Source organism: Carassius carassius, chromosome 47 (genome assembly GCF_963082965.1).
Source record: "Carassius carassius chromosome 47, fCarCar2.1, whole genome shotgun sequence".
NCBI lineage: Eukaryota > Metazoa > Chordata > Actinopteri > Cypriniformes > Cyprinidae > Carassius > Carassius carassius.
Genome location: NC_081801.1, coordinates 10,111,891 through 10,130,238, shown reverse-complemented (window position 1 = coordinate 10,130,238; position 18,348 = coordinate 10,111,891). Strand labels below are relative to the sequence as shown.

Here is an 18,348-nt window from a genome sequence, read left to right as displayed (position 1 = left end):
AAATTTTCAGCAGCTATTATGCCGGTCTCACAAGATCCTTCTGAAATCATTCTAATATGCTGCTTTGGTGCTTTTCCTGAAGCATTTCCTGTTGTAACGTGATACATTTCCCCCTGTATGCTTTGATAAATAAAAACATCATTTATTTGAATTAGTCAATCTGAGTACTAAGAAAAAACACAAAGTTCATAAAAATATATGCTTTAATTATCGTGGTATTGAGCATACAGAAGTGAAGCTTAATGTTTACCAATTTAATTGGAATCGTCCATATTTTATGCTGGATTTTTATAATAATCAAATTCATGTCAAAAAATATTAAACTTGCTCTGCAAGTAAATCACACTTGTGTCAAATTCAAAAGACTGAATAAGTCTTATTATAGGGGCTTTGCTGTCAGATCTGACACATTGATTTAAACATAAATTTTCATTGCTACTGCCTGGTTCTCCGCTACTTAAATTAAACCTTTATAATATGTGAAACAGAAGCAGCAATTTTGTATAATAAGCTTGTAAAATTCATTAAGTGCACTAAAACACACCTTTGCAATATTTACTTTTTAACAGTATGTAAAGTCATACCTCATAAAATTAAAAAATACATTTTGTATATTTACACAATTAGATTCGCAACTGATGTTTTTACCATGTTTTATAGACAATTAGTGAAAGAGAAACTTGATTCCTACCACAAAAAAAAAAAAAAAAGTCTGACACGAGAAGAAAAAAAATTGCCTGGTTCTGAATACCTTCCTGAATTTAATCACAGACTTCTCAAGGTTCAGTGTGATGACAGGTCAGCTTAGAATAGATGAATGAAATCAAGGCCACTGGAATTAGTTTTCTCTGTGAACGCATGTCCCAACAGCGGAGACACTGAGTAACGGGACCTTGCTCAGTAAAACACACCCATGACAGCACTTGATGTAAATAAATCTGAAGGACAATTGCGTATTACCTGTCGGCTTGAGTGAAAAAAAAAATGTCGAACTATAACTTTAAACCCAATCTTTATATATGCTGACCACCACTGTATTCTGCCATTTAGCTTACCAGAAGCTATATTTTGTTGCGCACTAAGGTCTGTCACCTATCTTCTCAAATTTAGCAACCTGCAACATTAGCTTCAATCTGTACAATGTGATTACTTTTAGAGGGAATAAATGACAGACAAAATACGTATCACTCATATAATGGCCTTTGTTTTCTGATATTCAGTGAAAGTAGCAGGTGACAGCAAATTAGACAAATTGCAATTACAAAATGGAGGAAAAGTTATCTTGGAATTACAAATACTTTCTGTACATATTTTTTGTCAACAACTTGTCATGGACCTGCTTGATATTAAATATCAGCTGATAAATTAAATCCTATCCATAAATTGAATTTATAGGTGATGCTAGCATCTTTGATTGCATGGAGAAAAAAATAGAATAAACTTTTTTTTTGTTTTGAAAATCAAAACCATTTTTTCAATATTCACCTCTGAAATTTCCTGTAGTACATATAAGTCTGCATTGTGATTAAATGAAACTAATTATCATCCAATAAAAATGCTTGAACACTTTGACCCAAAGGAAATACAGTGAAACAGTAATGCTAACTGTAGGCAAGATCCGATGTGTGTTTTTGTTAGCAGGTGGTCTTGTGGCTTGCTGATAGCATATAATGCATTGATAGTGTTTTCCCACTCACTCTTGATCAGATCTAAGTGTGGTGTTGATCTGTGGGATGTCCTATAGAGGCTAGGTTGCATTTCAAACTGCCTTGCCCTCTGTAACATTGTCTTTTCTCTAGCAGATAGAGCAGGTCTTGGATCCTGATCCTGATCCACTGGTGCTGTTAGAGTTTGCAGCTGTAGAGAAACCATACAGAAAGAAACACAAATAATCAGAATGAAAGAAATGCATCATATCATACAATATATGGCCGACAGGATGTGGACACATTTTTGTTACCGGCTATTCTAGTTCAGGTCTGGGCTTTTTGATGGCCAATGAAGTTCTTGATTTAATTGCATGTTCCTCAGGTTAGCTTTTTGTGATGGGTTCTTTTTTTGGAAGTCAATGTGTGTGTGTTTTTTCAAGTTAACAGACTACATTACCCTTTTTATAGCAGTAAAGTGAGGACTGTTTTGCCTATTAATGTGTATATCTGTTTAGGTGTGGATTTTGGGTCTCTACATACTGTTGGCCATGTAGCATGTCAGTTTTTCAGTTATTTGTTTTTTGGCTTTTATTCTGATGCAAGGATAAATTAAACTGATCAAAGTGACAGTAAAGTTATTTATGTTACAAAAATATAATACTTAAATTCTGTATAATAAAGCAAATCGGCATATTAGAATGATTTCTGAAGGATCATGTGACACTGAAGACTGGAGTAATGAATGCTATAAATTGCTTTGCCATCACATTAATAAATTACACTTTATTTTAAAATATAATAATATAATAATATTTCACAATATTAGAGATTTTTTTTTATAAAAATGTATATTATGTTATATGTCAACCTGAAAATGAGCTACAATATAAGAGGGTCTGAATGTTGGTTCTTTCTTATTTAGTAGAAATACAGTGAACAAAGGATAAAGTTGAATCAAAAAAATCTTAAGCAAACGATAAAAATTCAAACCATTTTTAGCAGCTGCTTCCTGTTTGGCCTGAGCTGCCTCCTCCATTGCCTTTAGTTTTGCCTCATATTCCTCCTGCCTCTCTTTCCAATGCTTCCGGTTGTTCAGAATGCCATCATACATTGGCTGGATCTCGTGGTGAAAACGAGAAAACTCCTATGGAAAACAAAGAGGGAGGGGCTGCCAATTAATCGTATTTTTTTTTTTTTAAAGTGAGAATGATTCATTCATTCATTTCTTAAAACAAACAACAACAAAAAGATAAATTCCCTTCATTCATAAAGGTACCTTGTAGACAAAAGTACAGACAAAGTCGATAAAACCACACTGAAGCTTTGGCAGCTCTGCGGCTTTGTTCCTGTCCATCATGGGCTACATTAAAAGACAAATACCACATGATTGTTTTTTTTCCACCAATGGTAGCAGCCCAACCACCAATATTAGATTCAGGTACTCACGATAGGTTGTTGCTCAAGAACAGTCCTCTCAAGATCACCCTGCTCCCAGAATTCAGCTGCTACAGAGAGGGCGACCTAGGATGGGAGAAATTACATTTTGTATATTGCTGAGAAGCAAAACTGTAGTTATTCTACATTTGACATCTCTTACCTTGCTCTGCACCTCCCATGGTTTTGCGATAGCTGAGAGGTCGCATGCTGTCATCATCATGGCCCTGTTCAATTATTTAAAATATAAAAACATGCAAATCCAAATTGATTATTTTTTAAGAGATGTATTATGCTGAAATCCCAAGCGCAAGTTGTAAATTGACAAACTTACATTACAATTTCTTTCCTTGTTGTTTCAAGAGACATGAAGTCCACCCATTTCTTCTGATCTTCATATGTCTCAGAGAGATCCACAATTTTCTGGAACATTGTTCTCTTTCTTTAGGGTAGAAAAGTTTTGTCTCATTTTAGCTTTACATTTAGTTTCACTTCTTTAAATGAACAGCATTGGTCACTATAAACTTTCACTACAACCCGAATTCCGGAAAAGTTGGGACGTTTTTTAAATTTTAATAAAATGAAAACTAAAAGACTTTCAAATCACATGAGCCAATATTTTATTCACTATAGAACATAGATAACATAGCAAATGTTTAAACTGAGAAAGTTTACAATTTTATGCACAAAATGAGCTCATTTCAATTTTGATTTCTGCTACAGGTCTCAAAATAGTTGGACGGGGCATGTTTACCATGGTGTAGCATCTCCTTTTCTTTTCAAAACAGTTTGAAGACGTCTGGGCATTGAGGCTATGAGTTGCTGGAGTTTTGCTGTTGGAATTTGGTCCCATTCTTGCCTTATATAGATTTCCAGCTGCTGAAGAGTTCGTGGTCGTCTTTGACGTATTTTTCGTTTAATGATGCGCCAAATGTTCTCTATAGGTGAAAGATCTGGACTGCAGGCAGGCCAGGTTAGCACCCGGACTCTTCTACGACGAAGCCATTCTGTTGTTATAGCTGCAGTATGTGGTTTTGCATTGTCCTGCTGAAATAAACAAGGCCTTCCCTGAAATAGACGTTGTTTGGAGGGAAGCATATGTTGCTCTAAAACCTTTGTATACCTTTCAGCATTCACAGAGCCTTCCAAAACATGCAAGCTGCCCATACCGTATGCACTTATGCACCCCCATACCATCAGAGATGCTGGCTTTTGAACTGAACGCTGATAACATGCTGGAAGGTCTCCCTCCTCTTTAGCCCGGAGGACACGGCGTCCGTGATTTCCAACAAGAATGTCAAATTTGGACTCGTCTGACCATAAAACACTATTCCACTTTGAAATAGTCCATTTTAAATGAGCCTTGGCCCACAGGACACGACGGCGCTTCTGGACCATGTTCACATATGGCTTCCTTTTTGCATGATAGAGCTTTAGTTGGCATCTGCTGATGGCACGGCGGATTGTGTTTACCGACAGTGGTTTCTGAAAGTATTCCTGGGCCCATTTAGTAATGTCATTGACACAATCATGCCGATGAGTGATGCAGTGTCGTCTGAGCGCCCGAAGACCACGGGCATCCAATAAAGGTCTCCGGCCTTGTCCCTTACGCACAGAGATTTCTCCAGTTTCTCTGAATCTTTTGATGATGTTATGCACTGTAGATGATGAGATTTGCAAAGCCTTTGCAATTTGACGTTGAGGAACATTGTTTTTAAAGTTTTCCACAATTTTTTTACGCAGTCTTTCACAGATTGGAGAGCCTCTGCCCATCTTTACTTCTGAGAGACTCTGCTTCTCTAAGACAAAGCTTTTATAGCTAATCATGTTACAGACCTGATATCAATTAACTTAATTAATCACTAGATGTTCTCCCAGCTGAATCTTTTTAAAACTGCTTGCTTTTTTAGCCATTTGTTGCCCCCGTGCCAAATTTTTTTGAGACCTGTAGCAGGCATTACATTTTAAATGAGCTAATTAAGTGGATAAAAGTGTAAAATTTCTCAGTTTAAACATTTGCTACGTTATCTATGTTCTATTGTGAATAAAATATTGGCTCATGTGATTTGAAATTCCTTTAGTTTTCATTTTATTAAAATTTAAAAAACGTCCCAACTTTTCCAGAATTCGGGTTGTATATAAACAGATGAAGAAAAAAGTAAGTGTATATGAGTTTGAAATCACATAGTGATAAGTAATTAATGCATTTTCATTGTTGAGTGAAAAATTCCTTTAACCTACAGTAATTATATTCAAGAGACTTTAAAACATACTACTATGATATATTGTCAAACCTTACTTGAAGTACAATGCAAGATCAGTTGCAATAATGGCAATGTCAATGAGATGGAAGACATGCTCCGTTTGTCTTCTGTTGAGGTTCTGGAAGATGTTTAATGACTAAGAAGAAGAAAACATATGTTAGGAGGATCAAACCAAATTAACACTAAGGCTCTCATTCTGGACAGGTTGCCTAAACCTCTTCGCCTAACAAGAATTTGCCAAATTCCAAGTGATGCCTCTCTAGAATGGAAGATCCATGCAGCTTGGCCAGAGGATTTTGGGACCTTATCACAAAACATACAAATGTGATGATGATTAATATTAGCAGAAGCAATAATAGTACAAGTACTGGCAGAAATAGTAGTAGTATTTACTGACTTCACTTGGTAGAGATTATTTGTGCCTCTGTGGTCGATATCATGCAGGAAGCCGGCAGTGATCATGGCCATCACCTCCAAATCTGTGTAATACCGCTTCAGTTTGCCTGTCTGGCACCATAAAAAAATGTTTTCATGATTTTTAGTATGTGTATCAAAAATGTGACATGAACAACAAAGATGCAAAAACCTGTTTGTCTGAAACTGGATCAACAAAACTTTCATTATGTTAGAAATTATTTTTCATACTTTAATTTTAAATATGAAAATTAACAACCTACATTTAGTTTGGACCCTAAACAAGTAATCCTAAGTAAAAATAAGATAGGCAGGTCATACCGTGAGTAAAGTGAACATGGTTTGCCCAACATTGAAGCCATGGCGCCAGTTGTGGTAGGTGATTTTCCTGTAGCCTTTGCTCACTGAGTACATGAATCTTACCAAAACCTAACAAGAAAAAAGCAGCCAATCTTATGGAATTCCATGATGCTTCATGACACAAATCAGGTGTCTCCATCAAATTTACCTCCTGAGGGACCTGGAACTTTTTAACCACTCCAACTTCATAGTACATCTGAATCCCACACATTACAAGTTCCCTTTCAGTGCAGTCAAAGTCTGAAAAATGGAACGCGTAGATCTCAAACTTATTTGGACCCGGCAGCTCTTTTTTCTGCATGAAAAATAATAAAACAAAAGTCAGATAGATTTTTTAGAAACATAAACCAATGCAAAAGGATAAAATAAGCAACATATTTTGAATAACAGCACATCTTAAACTTAATTAGTATATGGAGAGAATCACAATATACATATCTGAAAGCATCTGTAAGGTTTTAAATGATGAATTTCTATTAAAGGCGACTTTATCTTATCTATCTAAGAAGAGTAAGATCAGCCTGTAATTTCAAAATCTTTAATTAATAAGCAGTTCAGCGTACCAGAATTTCCAAAAGCTCTTCCTCCTCACAGTCTCTTGGTTCTCTGTCAAAATATTCTCTTGTTTTCTAGAATAGAAATACCAAAGAGGAAAAAAATGAATAATAATATAAAATAAAAAATAGAATAAAATAATAAAGTAAAAGTATAAACTTACAAGGATGTTTTGAATCTCATCATCTCGACATTTGACATGGTACAGCACCATGTCCTGGGCAATGTCCTTCCTGTTCTCCAGCTTATTCATTTTGTCATAGGTGTCTGTGTTGAGGACTGACCAGCCCAGAAACTGTGTCAAAGCCTGTTAAGACAGCAACGCATTGTTCTGTTAGTCAACAAATCAGTGGTTTTTGAATTCAGTCAGTAAATGATCATTCTCAGTAATGCTACCAATCAATCTATCAATTTTACCTCCATGAGTTGTTCATCATGTTCATCAAATGGTTTGCCGTCCTTCCTGTTGTAGAAAGTTGCAACACCAACAATTTCTTCTTTTTTGTTGACAATCGGCAGAGACAGCACATTCTTGATGGTCCATCCACTTTCATCCAGAGCTTCCGTCTACAGAAACCCAAAGCGTTATTAATGCAAGCCAAGGGAACTTCAACCACTCCAATGTTTTAGGGCTTCTCAAATCTTGCCCTGGAGGACCAATGCCCTGCAGAGTTTAGCTTCAACCCTAATCAAACACACCTGAGCGAGCTCATCAAGGTCTTCATTAAATCCATAAAAATCATCACAGGTAAGTAAGTTTGATCAGGGTTTGAGCTTAACTCTGCAGGGCAGATTTGAGGATCCCAGTTTTAGATAGTAAAAAAATTAACATACCTGAAAGTTGAACATTTCATCTGCTGCTGCATTCATGATGTTGCAAATCTTGAATACACATCAGAAATGAATAAATTAATACTGTATGTAATAAAATACTTAACTTTTCAAAAATCAACCATACTTTATTCCCAAAGCAATAAAGAAATCACTTACAAATCCACTTTCTGCAACATATGTAGGTAATCCACTAACCAAAGCCCAATGATCCGCAGGTGGGTTTCTGTTGGAAAAGAAAATTGTGTTTTTATAATGCTTTATAATTTTGTAATTATAATGCACACTCTGGCTATAACATGTTGGTTACTAGAAGAAAAACAGGAAAACGTACGGTATGACCTTGATGTCCTCTTTTCCGTGCAAAATATAGTCAATAATTTTGTAGAAAATTATTTCCTAAGTAAACCGAAAGATAAAAGTTTGATTTTATAAGCATTTTAGAGACTTTAAATGTATAGTTCTTCCCCCAAATTTTATATTATATCAACATTTATTATGCCATTCCAAATCTAGATGACTTTCTTTCACAAATAAATTAAGTAATGTCCAAAATGTCGAAGCTGCAAAAGTTAATGGTGACCACAGATGTTACTGTTTGGAAAATATAAAAAAATATAAATAAGCTCCAAACTGGGACGCAAGAAAGTCAAATGGATTTGCAATGACATAAGAGTGAGTAAATGTCCAAACAAGTTTGATTTTGGGGTAATTTGAATTGTACAAAATGCAGCTTACCCTTCCATCTGGAGTAACAGGGCCAGAATAAGGTGGCTGCTCTCCCATCAACACTGGCCAAATATCAAAGAACTCCTGCAAGAGAATAAAACCACCGGGCCAGTCTTAGAAAGAGACAGGAGAGCCTCTAAATCAAGCATGAAGTCTCTGTTCCTTTCGGCAATTACAGTGATCGACATACCTTTTCCTTGGTCATGTCCAGCAGGCCCACAGAGTACCTGTCACAGTTGAGATAGGCTCGTACTGTGTACAAAGCTTTGTGAAACTGTCGTTCAATGTCTGTGAGTTCTTCAAACACCTTGTTAGCAGACCACAACAGCAGCTATTCATGAGATATAGGAAAATTGCATTAATTTATATATTGTTCAATTAATTTTTTTTTTTTTTTTTTACAATTTCATCACCTACGGCTAGTTTTTGCAAGCTTGTGCAGACTGACCTGTCCTTTACGTGTTTCACAGTTATGAAGGTAGCTCAGATGAAAAATCTTCAGGTTCAGAGAGCCAACTTTCAGATACTTTAAAAAAAGCTTTTGAAACAAGAAATTTAGATTAAAATAAGGAAGAAAATAACAATGCCAAGTATGCATCTCAGCTCAGTATATACAAGTATGTCTTTACTCTCTCTCGTTTCAATATTTTAGTAACTCTTAATTTTGTAACTCATTTAGGCATTATTGTCAGTTAAAATGTGATAAATGCTTGTCTTAATTTTGTTAACTCATTTAAAATGTGCTATTTTTAACTGTAGTCCACTGTAGATTGTGTTTATAATAGTGGTGGACACAAACAGCAGACAGACACTTACATCCTCATCTTCCTCTGTGAAATGGGGACCAGTAGTCTTGTTGACTGCCATAATGATGGCTACTATGTCTTTCCCATTCATGATGGGGGCAGCCAAGATGTTGCGTGTGGTGTATTCAGTAAGTTCATCAACGAATGAGCTGAAGTGACTATCCTACAGTGAAAGCAAGGTCAGTTTTGTCATGCACATTACACACTATCCCTACACATTTATACTAACTTGCACATTTATCTACCATTACTGCTAATGGACTAATAAGATATTTGAATGGATATTAGAAAGTAGATAAAAGTTTTTTTAGTAACACTTAATGTTACCATTAGTTAATGCATTGATAAATGCATTTGTTACAGTATTTGCAAATCTTTGTTAATGTTAGTTAATAAAACCTATTCATTATTCCAAGTCCAATAAATAATGCTAACAGATTTGAATGTTCTTGTTACAGTGTAATTCTACATTTAAATACTGGGTAGTATTATTGAACTCCATGTACTTACTATATGGCTAGGGTTAGGATGAGGGTTTGATTTAGGGTCAGTTGCATGCAATTATGCATAATTTATTGTTATTACTGATGTAAGTACATGTAATGTGTAACAAGGACACCATAAAATAAAGTGTTACCATATGACATTGTTCATGTAAACTAATGCAATTAACTAATGTTAATGGAACCTTATTGTAAAGTGTTACCAAAAATTAAGTGTTTGTCCCTTGTTTAACAAGATAACTGATACAGCAGAGATAAAACATTGAAATAATTGTGGAATCTTGTAAAACCCACAACCTATTGTACAAATGATTTAATAAATAAACAATCTGTTCTAAGTGTGACTACTGAGAGGAGATTTGGTCATTGCATAAATGCCACATGTGAATTCCTTTCATGCTGGACATGGGTCATGGCATATTGAAATAAATGGATTATGTCAAGAGGATTGGCCAAGCCTTACAATATGACCATACCGGCAGTCTAATAATGTATAATAGAGTCATTAGTCTCTTTCAATCAAGTTTTACAGTTTCTGACCTGTTTACAGATGCTGTAAAAGCAATGTTTTCTTTTGTACCTGTGTTACATCCTTTACATTGATGGGCTTCTTGGTTTGAGCCACATATCCAACTATACCGATATCCAGAGGGAAGACGATCTCAGAGTCTGGAGGCACCACACAGTCATCAAGCTCAGAATTTTCATTAACGTTGAAGAGACGAGTGGCCAGCTCGGCGACGCCGTTTCGCTGTCGATACATGAACAAGCTACATCGGTCGGCATGAATCAGAGCACTGATCCGCTTCAGAATCTTAAAAATCACCTTCTCCATATTGACGTTCTCCTGCATGTCTGTAATGAGATCGTAGAATATCATTCCTTCCTCTACCGAGCATATGTCCTTAAAACTGTCCATGTCCACTTTAGACTCTGGTATTCGCATGATCGAGGCCACAGCACCAGGTTTGAGCTTTTTATCGAAATAGCTCCTGGCAAAATCTGGATTTCCATCCAGGAACTTCTCAACGTCTTCTTTTTTGACACTCATCTTGGGATCTTTTGCTCCAATCCCAGTACTGCAGGTGATGGCCAAGTAAAGAGAGTTCAAATGAGTTTTCTGGACAAAAACTGAATATTTACAGCATAAAATCCTCAAATGGTTGAGAAAACGAAGAATCGTGAGATGAGATGCCTGCCACAGCAGGGGCAACCCGTGTCCAATCTAGCTGTCATCAGCAAGGTGTTTTCCTAATAGTGTTGAAGGTGAATCAGGATCTGCTCTAGGAAAACTGATCAGGTGACCTGTATCAAAGCCTGAGACTAAAGCTGAAATGGATCGCTGTGCTCCTCTGAATGCTTTCTGTGTCCTTGGAAAGAGAAGATATGCCCTTAATAACCGTATCAGAGGAAACGCTATATGATCATAAAGTATGTGAGTGGTAATGCACAATCATATGCTTTGTTTCAATCATATGGCCTTTGTGCTACAAGCTCTTTACGTTCTTATTAAAAATACACTCCTCATTACTAAGCCCTATTTAACCAGGCCACTAGCTGATTATCTCAGCACCCAAGTTGTCTTCTTACTCTGACTGCAACCATGAGCACAGTGAAAGGGCTTTCCTTAAAAAATGAAAAAGAACATATGTTCAGTGTATGTGATTATTAGTCATTTAAAAAGACCAAAAGAAAGACCGGCATATTAATATTGTGCCTAAACTACAATGCTATTTTCAGAGAAAAATGATCAAATAATACATTATTAGCATCCATAACTATTGTCAAAAAGATTTAATAACTCCGTATTTCATTCTATGAAAGTATAATACTGCCATTTTTATAGCAGTAACATGGATTAGCATAAAAGTGGGATCACCACAGATATATATATATATATATATATATATATATATATATATATATATATATATATATAATTTGCAATCTGTAACTAATACACTGTGATTTATATGCCATTGTGTACCAATATTATGAACACTGTATAGTATTACATAATTAGTGTATAGTATTTACAAAAAGAATACATTATAGTGGCATAAACAAAAAGCTAGTGTTGTTGTTGTTTTTTTTCAATGAAAGGAAATTAAATAAATGTATGCTGCTTGTTTGGAAACCTGGTCTTTGTTCTGCTCCTGAACTACAAATTCTGTGTCAGATGTATAGTTATATACACTTAAAACAAAATAAAATGAACAAATTATAAATTGTGTTAATAATTAATAAATTAGATTTCCACATGTGACACTCAGTATTTCTCTCTCTGAAAGACACTCTGTTTGATGCTGCATTTCAAATATTTTTGGTGCATTCTAAATTCTCCTTATAAAAACTACTGAGGGATATGGGCCTAGATGGAATAATTAATAATACAAATAATCCCTATAATCCTTTTGTTGAGTTAAAGTTCATTTCTATATAAAGACCTCGTATCCATCTTAAGCAAAATGTCATGAGGATTATCAGCATATTAATAGCTTCATACGTGCACAAAACAAGTGAGAGCTTTGGCTCCTGAGGGTAGGTCCTGTGCATCTGTGAAAGCTGATACATCTCTGTTGTTTTGGTGCACATATGGAAGCTGTAAATGATTGCTAGTCAAATGTATCCAGTTGTCAGTTAGTTGCTTATACACAAAGATTGCAACTAAATCAGTAGCCTGAGGAAATGGGTGTGAACCTCAACCTCTTTATTAGCACATCAGATCTATAACCAATATGATATCACCAAACAATGTATTGATTAGAATAACAGATTCCTATGTACAATTTTCGTTAATGTGCTCATGCTTGTTTAAACATTTATATTGTATTATGTAAGATACTTTTATTCTTTGGCATGTCAAACATAGCAGAACTCAGAATCAGAATCCAGCCCAAGTGTTTTTGTGCCACCTATTGATAAGAATCAGTCGTTATTCTGCACTCTTAGAAAAATGGTAAAGATATATACAGAATTTAAATAGTTAATTCTTAGTGAGTGAAGCTGCAATCTCATGACAAAATCATCGTTGATTATTGCTCTTGATGTTATAATTGTCATGATCCTGTCTCTTTCTCTGTCTCCCTCTGCTGGTCACACACACACACACACACAATTCACCATCACGCTCTATTTTTCATTACTGACAGCTGTTTTCACCTTCAATTAGGCTCATTCCTCCCCATCTGTTCCTTATCCCCTCTCATTATCCCCTTATTATATTCTTCTAACCCTCTCAGATGCACATTGACCATAGTTTTTCTCACTCCTGTCCTGTCCGGTCGGTGTGTTCTACGGAATAACTTCCACTGCTGGAATTACTCTGTGCTCGTCATTGTACATCCACTAGTGATGGCAAAATCGAGGCCTCGTGAACCAATGAAACAGTTGAACCAAATGTGCCATATTGTTTCGAGGCTTCGAATCAATCCGACACCCGTCTCAACGGTGACACCTAGTGGTCACTTGCAGGTGTTGATCTGAAACAACCTTGACGAGCCATTAAAAAAATGTGTTGTTTTTGTATTATTATAATGTTCTAATATGTGAAGCTTGTAACCTATAGGCTCCTCACTGTGCATAATGTTATTTTGGTCATGAAAAATGAATATTAATAAAAGAAATCAAGCCACAATGTCTCACTTTTTTAGAGATTTTTATTCAAAAATATTAATTTATCTGCTGTGGAAGGACTTAGCCTACTTCTTTTTTTACAGATAATTTCTCCAGCCTTTGAAAAAATCCTCTCACAAGGGACACTTGTTGCTGGCATACAAAGATATTTTTTTGCAAGGACATACAAATGAGGAAAGAATACTGCTCTCTCTTTCCAGTAAGTTAGTGGATCATGAGTTCTGGGCAAATACGCATCGTTGATGTATTTTTTCACTTCCACTGTGGCATCAGCTGTAGCATTGTGTATCATCTTGGTTTGATGGATGCGAGTATCAAAAAGTTCCCATAAACTGTCCTGTGTTTCTACTGGTGTTGATGTTGATGGTGATGATGATGATGATGATGGGTGTGATGTTGACATTTCTGGGTCTGAATAAAAATGAAAACAGCAATTAGTAACAAATCCTAAACTGACGGCATATATGAAGGATATATTATATTACATGATTCAGATTACATAACATAACACAGACTGAAACTGCTCACCAGGATTTGTGTTTGAACGCATCAGTGAAGCACACTCCAGTGTGATATGCTTTTCAGCTTCCTGGGCTTTGGCAGCATTTCCAAATGCCACATTTTTGAACCTTGGGTCCAGCAGTGTAGCCAGTGCCAAGGCTCTAAAACTCTCATAACCTCCACATCTGGAGTGCAGACCTTCTTGTAGATGTGAGCCTATGAGCCAAAACAGGAGAAACACATATTTATAATAATGACAATAATATGACAGTTATGGCCAATCACATGGGTAGTATGGTCATTGTGGCCTACCTAATTGAACAGTTGATTCCTGCGTTGCATTTCCTTTTTTCTGCGCAAGCTTGTGCTGCAACATCCTGTACAGTGGTATAAGCTTTGAAGCAGACACTCTCTTTTCCTCTGACATCTCTGTTGTTGCGAGTTTGAATGGTTGCAGTATTGACAATGATTGTTCAATAATGTCATAATCAATACTTGTCAGGGGAGCAGTATCATTGTTTAAGTTGGAAAGTGCAGCAGCCACTGGTTCACGTTGGTCATACAAGCGCTGTAGCATGTCAAATGTGCTGTTCCATCTCGTGTCAACCTCCTGTATCAGTTTCAGAGTTGGTCTTCCCATCAAGCTCTGCATCTCCACAAGCTTGTCCTTTGCTTTGCAGCTGGATCTGAACAACCCCACTATCTTTCTGGCCTTCTGGCGTATTTCATTGATGACTGGGGTTTGATCTAGTGCCTTTTTCACAATCAAATTTAAAGTATGAGCAAAACATGGGACATGGCGAAGGTGGAGTAGCTGGGCACTTAGGATCATGTTAGATGCATTGTCAGTCACCATGCACTGAACTTTGGAGGTTATTCCCCACTCAGCCATTAGCAAGGCTTTAGCCTCCATGAGATGCTGGGCTGTGTGGGTTTGGTAAAACCTCCTTACACCCAGTACAACAGTTGCCATTTTTGCCTCTGGTGTTATGTAATGGCAAGTCACACCAAGATATCCATCCATATTAATGGAGGACCACATGTCAGCTGTAAGGCTAACAAATTCGGCCTTTTGTAGGTCCTCCATTGTCTTCTCCTTGGCTTTGTTGTACTTTTCGCTGACAATTATTTTAAGCACCTTCCGGGATGGGAGGACATAGCTTGGATCAAGCTTGTTCACAAATGCCCTGAATCCCTCATCGTCCACGATGGTGAAGGGCTGCAGATCCTTCACCACCATGTTTATAAGAGCCTCATCCAATTCCCTCTGTCTGACTTTTAAAAGAGAAGACAAAACATACTTTCAGACAAATACATTGGAAAAATACAGCTTCAATTAGTGCACATCTATTAAAAGTATAGCCTACTGGTTCATTATTTGGAAACCTTCCAGTGTTTATAATCAGTGCTTTATATAACTTATAAACTTTATAAACAGTGTCCCAAAAGGTTGTAATTATATTTCAATTATAATTATATCCCAAACAATGCATACCTTGCTTAGATGGCCCAGCAGTGTCAGTAGCAGGCCTAGGTACAGGGGGAATGCCATCCTCTGCACCCTGCAAAATGGCAGGATGAGTGCTCCTCAAATGGCGCATCATGGATGATGTATTGTTGCAGTAGGCTAGCTGCCGATCACAATACACACATCTCACTTTATTTGGGGTTTCTAAATGGAAATGCTCCCACACCACAGATGTACGGCATCTCTTCTGGGGAGCTTCCATTTTATCTATCTATCCAAATCTATCTATGAATCGATCTATGTATCTAGATATGTATCTATAATCTATGTATCTATATATGTATCTATTTATAATATATGTATTTATATATGTATCTATAATCTATCTATATATGTATCTATCTATAATATATGTATTTATATATGTATCTGTAATCTATCTATATATGTATCTATCTATTAATCTAGCTGTCTATATATATTTATATCTATGTATCTATTAATGTGTCACTATATGTATACTCTGTCTGTCTCTAGCCTCTCAGTCAATGTGTTGTGTAAATTTAAATGTAAGTCTAAATTGCCTATAACTAATCAAATCGCACTATGTCACTATATCACCAAAAATCCGCTATCTCAAAGTCAAACTCCTCTCACAAAAACCCACGAGGTCAAAATGCGTTTATTTCACTTTTATACAGATGTGCGATTGTGTGGTCTGTTCCCGACCGTTCCAATCAAACGCTGATTCGGCGGACCACACCTGATGAAACAATTAGTGAAACACTTCGAGGTTTCGTTTGGTCATAGTCACGTGACATGGGTGTTTCGAATCACGCTTCGGATCAGTGTTTCGACACATCTGCGCTTCGGGATCTCGCAAAGCTTCGGAACGACTGTTTCGCTTCAGCCATCCTTAACATCCACATAACATTACCTGCTAAAGACTGCAGCTAATTACCTGCTCTGTGATTTCTGTCTGTATCCAGTTCCATCCGTCTCTCCGTGAGCTACGAGAGCCACTGCCTCACCAGCCTTCTGGTCATCCCTACCACAGAGGAGATTTGTGTTCACGTTATTTTACCAGTCTTCTGGTTTTTTTAGTTTGCTGTTCGTCATTAAAACTTCAGTTTGGATTACCTGTGGTCAGACTTTTTGATTCTATTAAAGAACTGTAATTGTCACTCTCGCTTTTGAGTCCTCTCTAACCTCATCACAATAATGATTATTGGGTGGAAATCTCATTCATCTCATATTCTGGTTTGTGTTAAACATAACTATACTAAAAGCTAGAACTCAAAACTGAAATAAAGTGTAATTGAGCTGCAGATTGATTCAGAGGATTATATATATATATATATATATATATATAATCTCAGCTCATATATTTTATGTTTTACTCAAGGGACTCATTAATTAAACACAATCTGGACATACATTTTTGCTTGTCTTTAGTTGTGTCTTACTTTGTTTAATAACTATTACACAAATATTATTATTAAACTGTAGTTGTTATTTATTTTTTAATTTAACCTATAATTTACTATTAATTTATTCTTCATTACTGTCTATTCTATATTATTGCACCTTTGATATTACAGATTCTACATGTTATTATTCATCTGTTCTAATTAATTTATTTTGGTATATAATTGTTGCTATTATAAACCTGTTATATCACTTATATGATTGTACTGTTGTACTATTTTATTATATTATTCACTTTACTACAACTTGTACTAAATATATTACAATATTTTACCACTGTAGCTGTAAGTGTTACTGGATTCATAAAGAATGATCACTTTTGTTATTGTTTATTGTGGATTTTATATCTGTATAGAGTGATATGAAAATAGGAAGTAGACCGCTTTTTATTCGTCACTTTTGGATTTGGATTTGCTGATTTTATTCCATTTTCTCAATTATGGTAAATTATTAGTACTTAAATAAGGTTTATTTAGATTTTTCCAGTATTTAAAAAGGAATGAGCTGTGTTCTGACAGAAGGCACAAAAAATACTCAAATGTTGGGGTTGAAGAAAGAGTAAGCAATGAAAAAACTTAATTAAATTTATTGTCCCTTAAAATTACATGACATATCGGAATTGTTAACAGAGAAACAAAAATCTACCAAATCAACAAGAGTGTGAGTGTGAGCTTTCACAATTTCTTACGAAAATTAATAATTTTCCAAGTAAAATTTTTTACATTTTCCAAGTAAAAACTAAATAACTGGAGGCAGAGTTATTTTTAAGTCCATGTAAATCACAAACCACTGAAATCGGTTAAAAAAAGTAAACATTATAGTGTTTTTATCAAGAATAACCGCAGGTCCCCTGTTTATCTCCATTTATTTTTAAAGCAGTCTTGCCCAGATAAATATGGCAGGCGCAATGACGTATCGCATCAACGCCTCAAATCGACCAGTGAGGCATCTAGGTATTTATTAGAGCCATAGAAAGCTGTGGCATTATCGACAAAGGTTAATCAGGGTGTAAAACAAATGTGGACCAGGTACATTAAAACGTATCTGGGACAGTTTTGGCAAAGATATGGCACAGTAAGCATTGGCTAATGTAGCTGTGAGCTTGAAGTGGCCCATATATGATGCCATAAATGTGGCCCAGTTATCCTCAAACATATCTGGGCCAGTTTTTAGCAAAGATAGGGCATGGTAAGCACTGGATAATATGGCTGTGAGAGCCTAAAGTGGCCTGCATATGATGTCACGAATGCGTCCCATTTATCCTTGAATGTATCTGGGCCAGTTTTGGAAAAGATATGGAATGGTAAGCACCGACTTTTATTTTCATGGTGGACCTGCAGTCTAAATTTGGCAAACAGGAGCAGACCACCCAAGTGCCATCAATCCACGCATATGTGGGCCAGATGAAAGTGTCAGGTGTGGGCCTGATTTGGGCTTCAGGAATTTTGCTATCTAGAACACAGTTTTGTTTTTTTGTTCAAATTGTGTGTTCGATCGATTGTTAAATGACTAACAGCCCTAGTTTTTACAGATTATTTGAAATTATTTAAATATATTAGAATGGATACACATCAGTTTGAATGCCCCAATTGTTTACAAACTGAAAAGGATACTGAAGGAGATCAAGTTATCCACTAACTGTAGTTACTAGATTTTAGTGATGATAATTCATTTAAACTGACATTATACAAGGCAAATTAAACACAAACC

The 18,348-nt window shown here is 36.0% G+C and overlaps 1 protein-coding gene across 1 annotated transcript; it reads right to left on the bottom strand.

Moving 5' to 3' along the window:
• Window positions 1-1,451: 1,451 nt before the first annotated feature.
• On the bottom strand, window positions 1,452-11,003 carry LOC132130693 (rod cGMP-specific 3',5'-cyclic phosphodiesterase subunit beta-like). The gene is made up of 22 exons (XM_059542484.1): window positions 10,126-11,003; window positions 9,053-9,205; window positions 8,685-8,774; window positions 8,427-8,567; window positions 8,246-8,320; window positions 7,842-7,906; window positions 7,667-7,733; window positions 7,511-7,558; window positions 7,094-7,243; window positions 6,840-6,983; window positions 6,685-6,750; window positions 6,270-6,416; window positions 6,083-6,190; window positions 5,745-5,854; window positions 5,563-5,650; window positions 5,383-5,483; window positions 3,418-3,525; window positions 3,247-3,310; window positions 3,096-3,170; window positions 2,926-3,009; window positions 2,640-2,793; window positions 1,452-1,857 (listed from the first exon to the last, which is right to left on the bottom strand). Exons 1-22 carry the CDS (start codon window positions 10,594-10,596, stop codon window positions 1,796-1,798), a joined length of 2,571 nt encoding a protein of 856 aa, XP_059398467.1. The 5' UTR covers window positions 10,597-11,003; the 3' UTR covers window positions 1,452-1,795.
• Window positions 11,004-18,348: the final 7,345 nt, after the last annotated feature.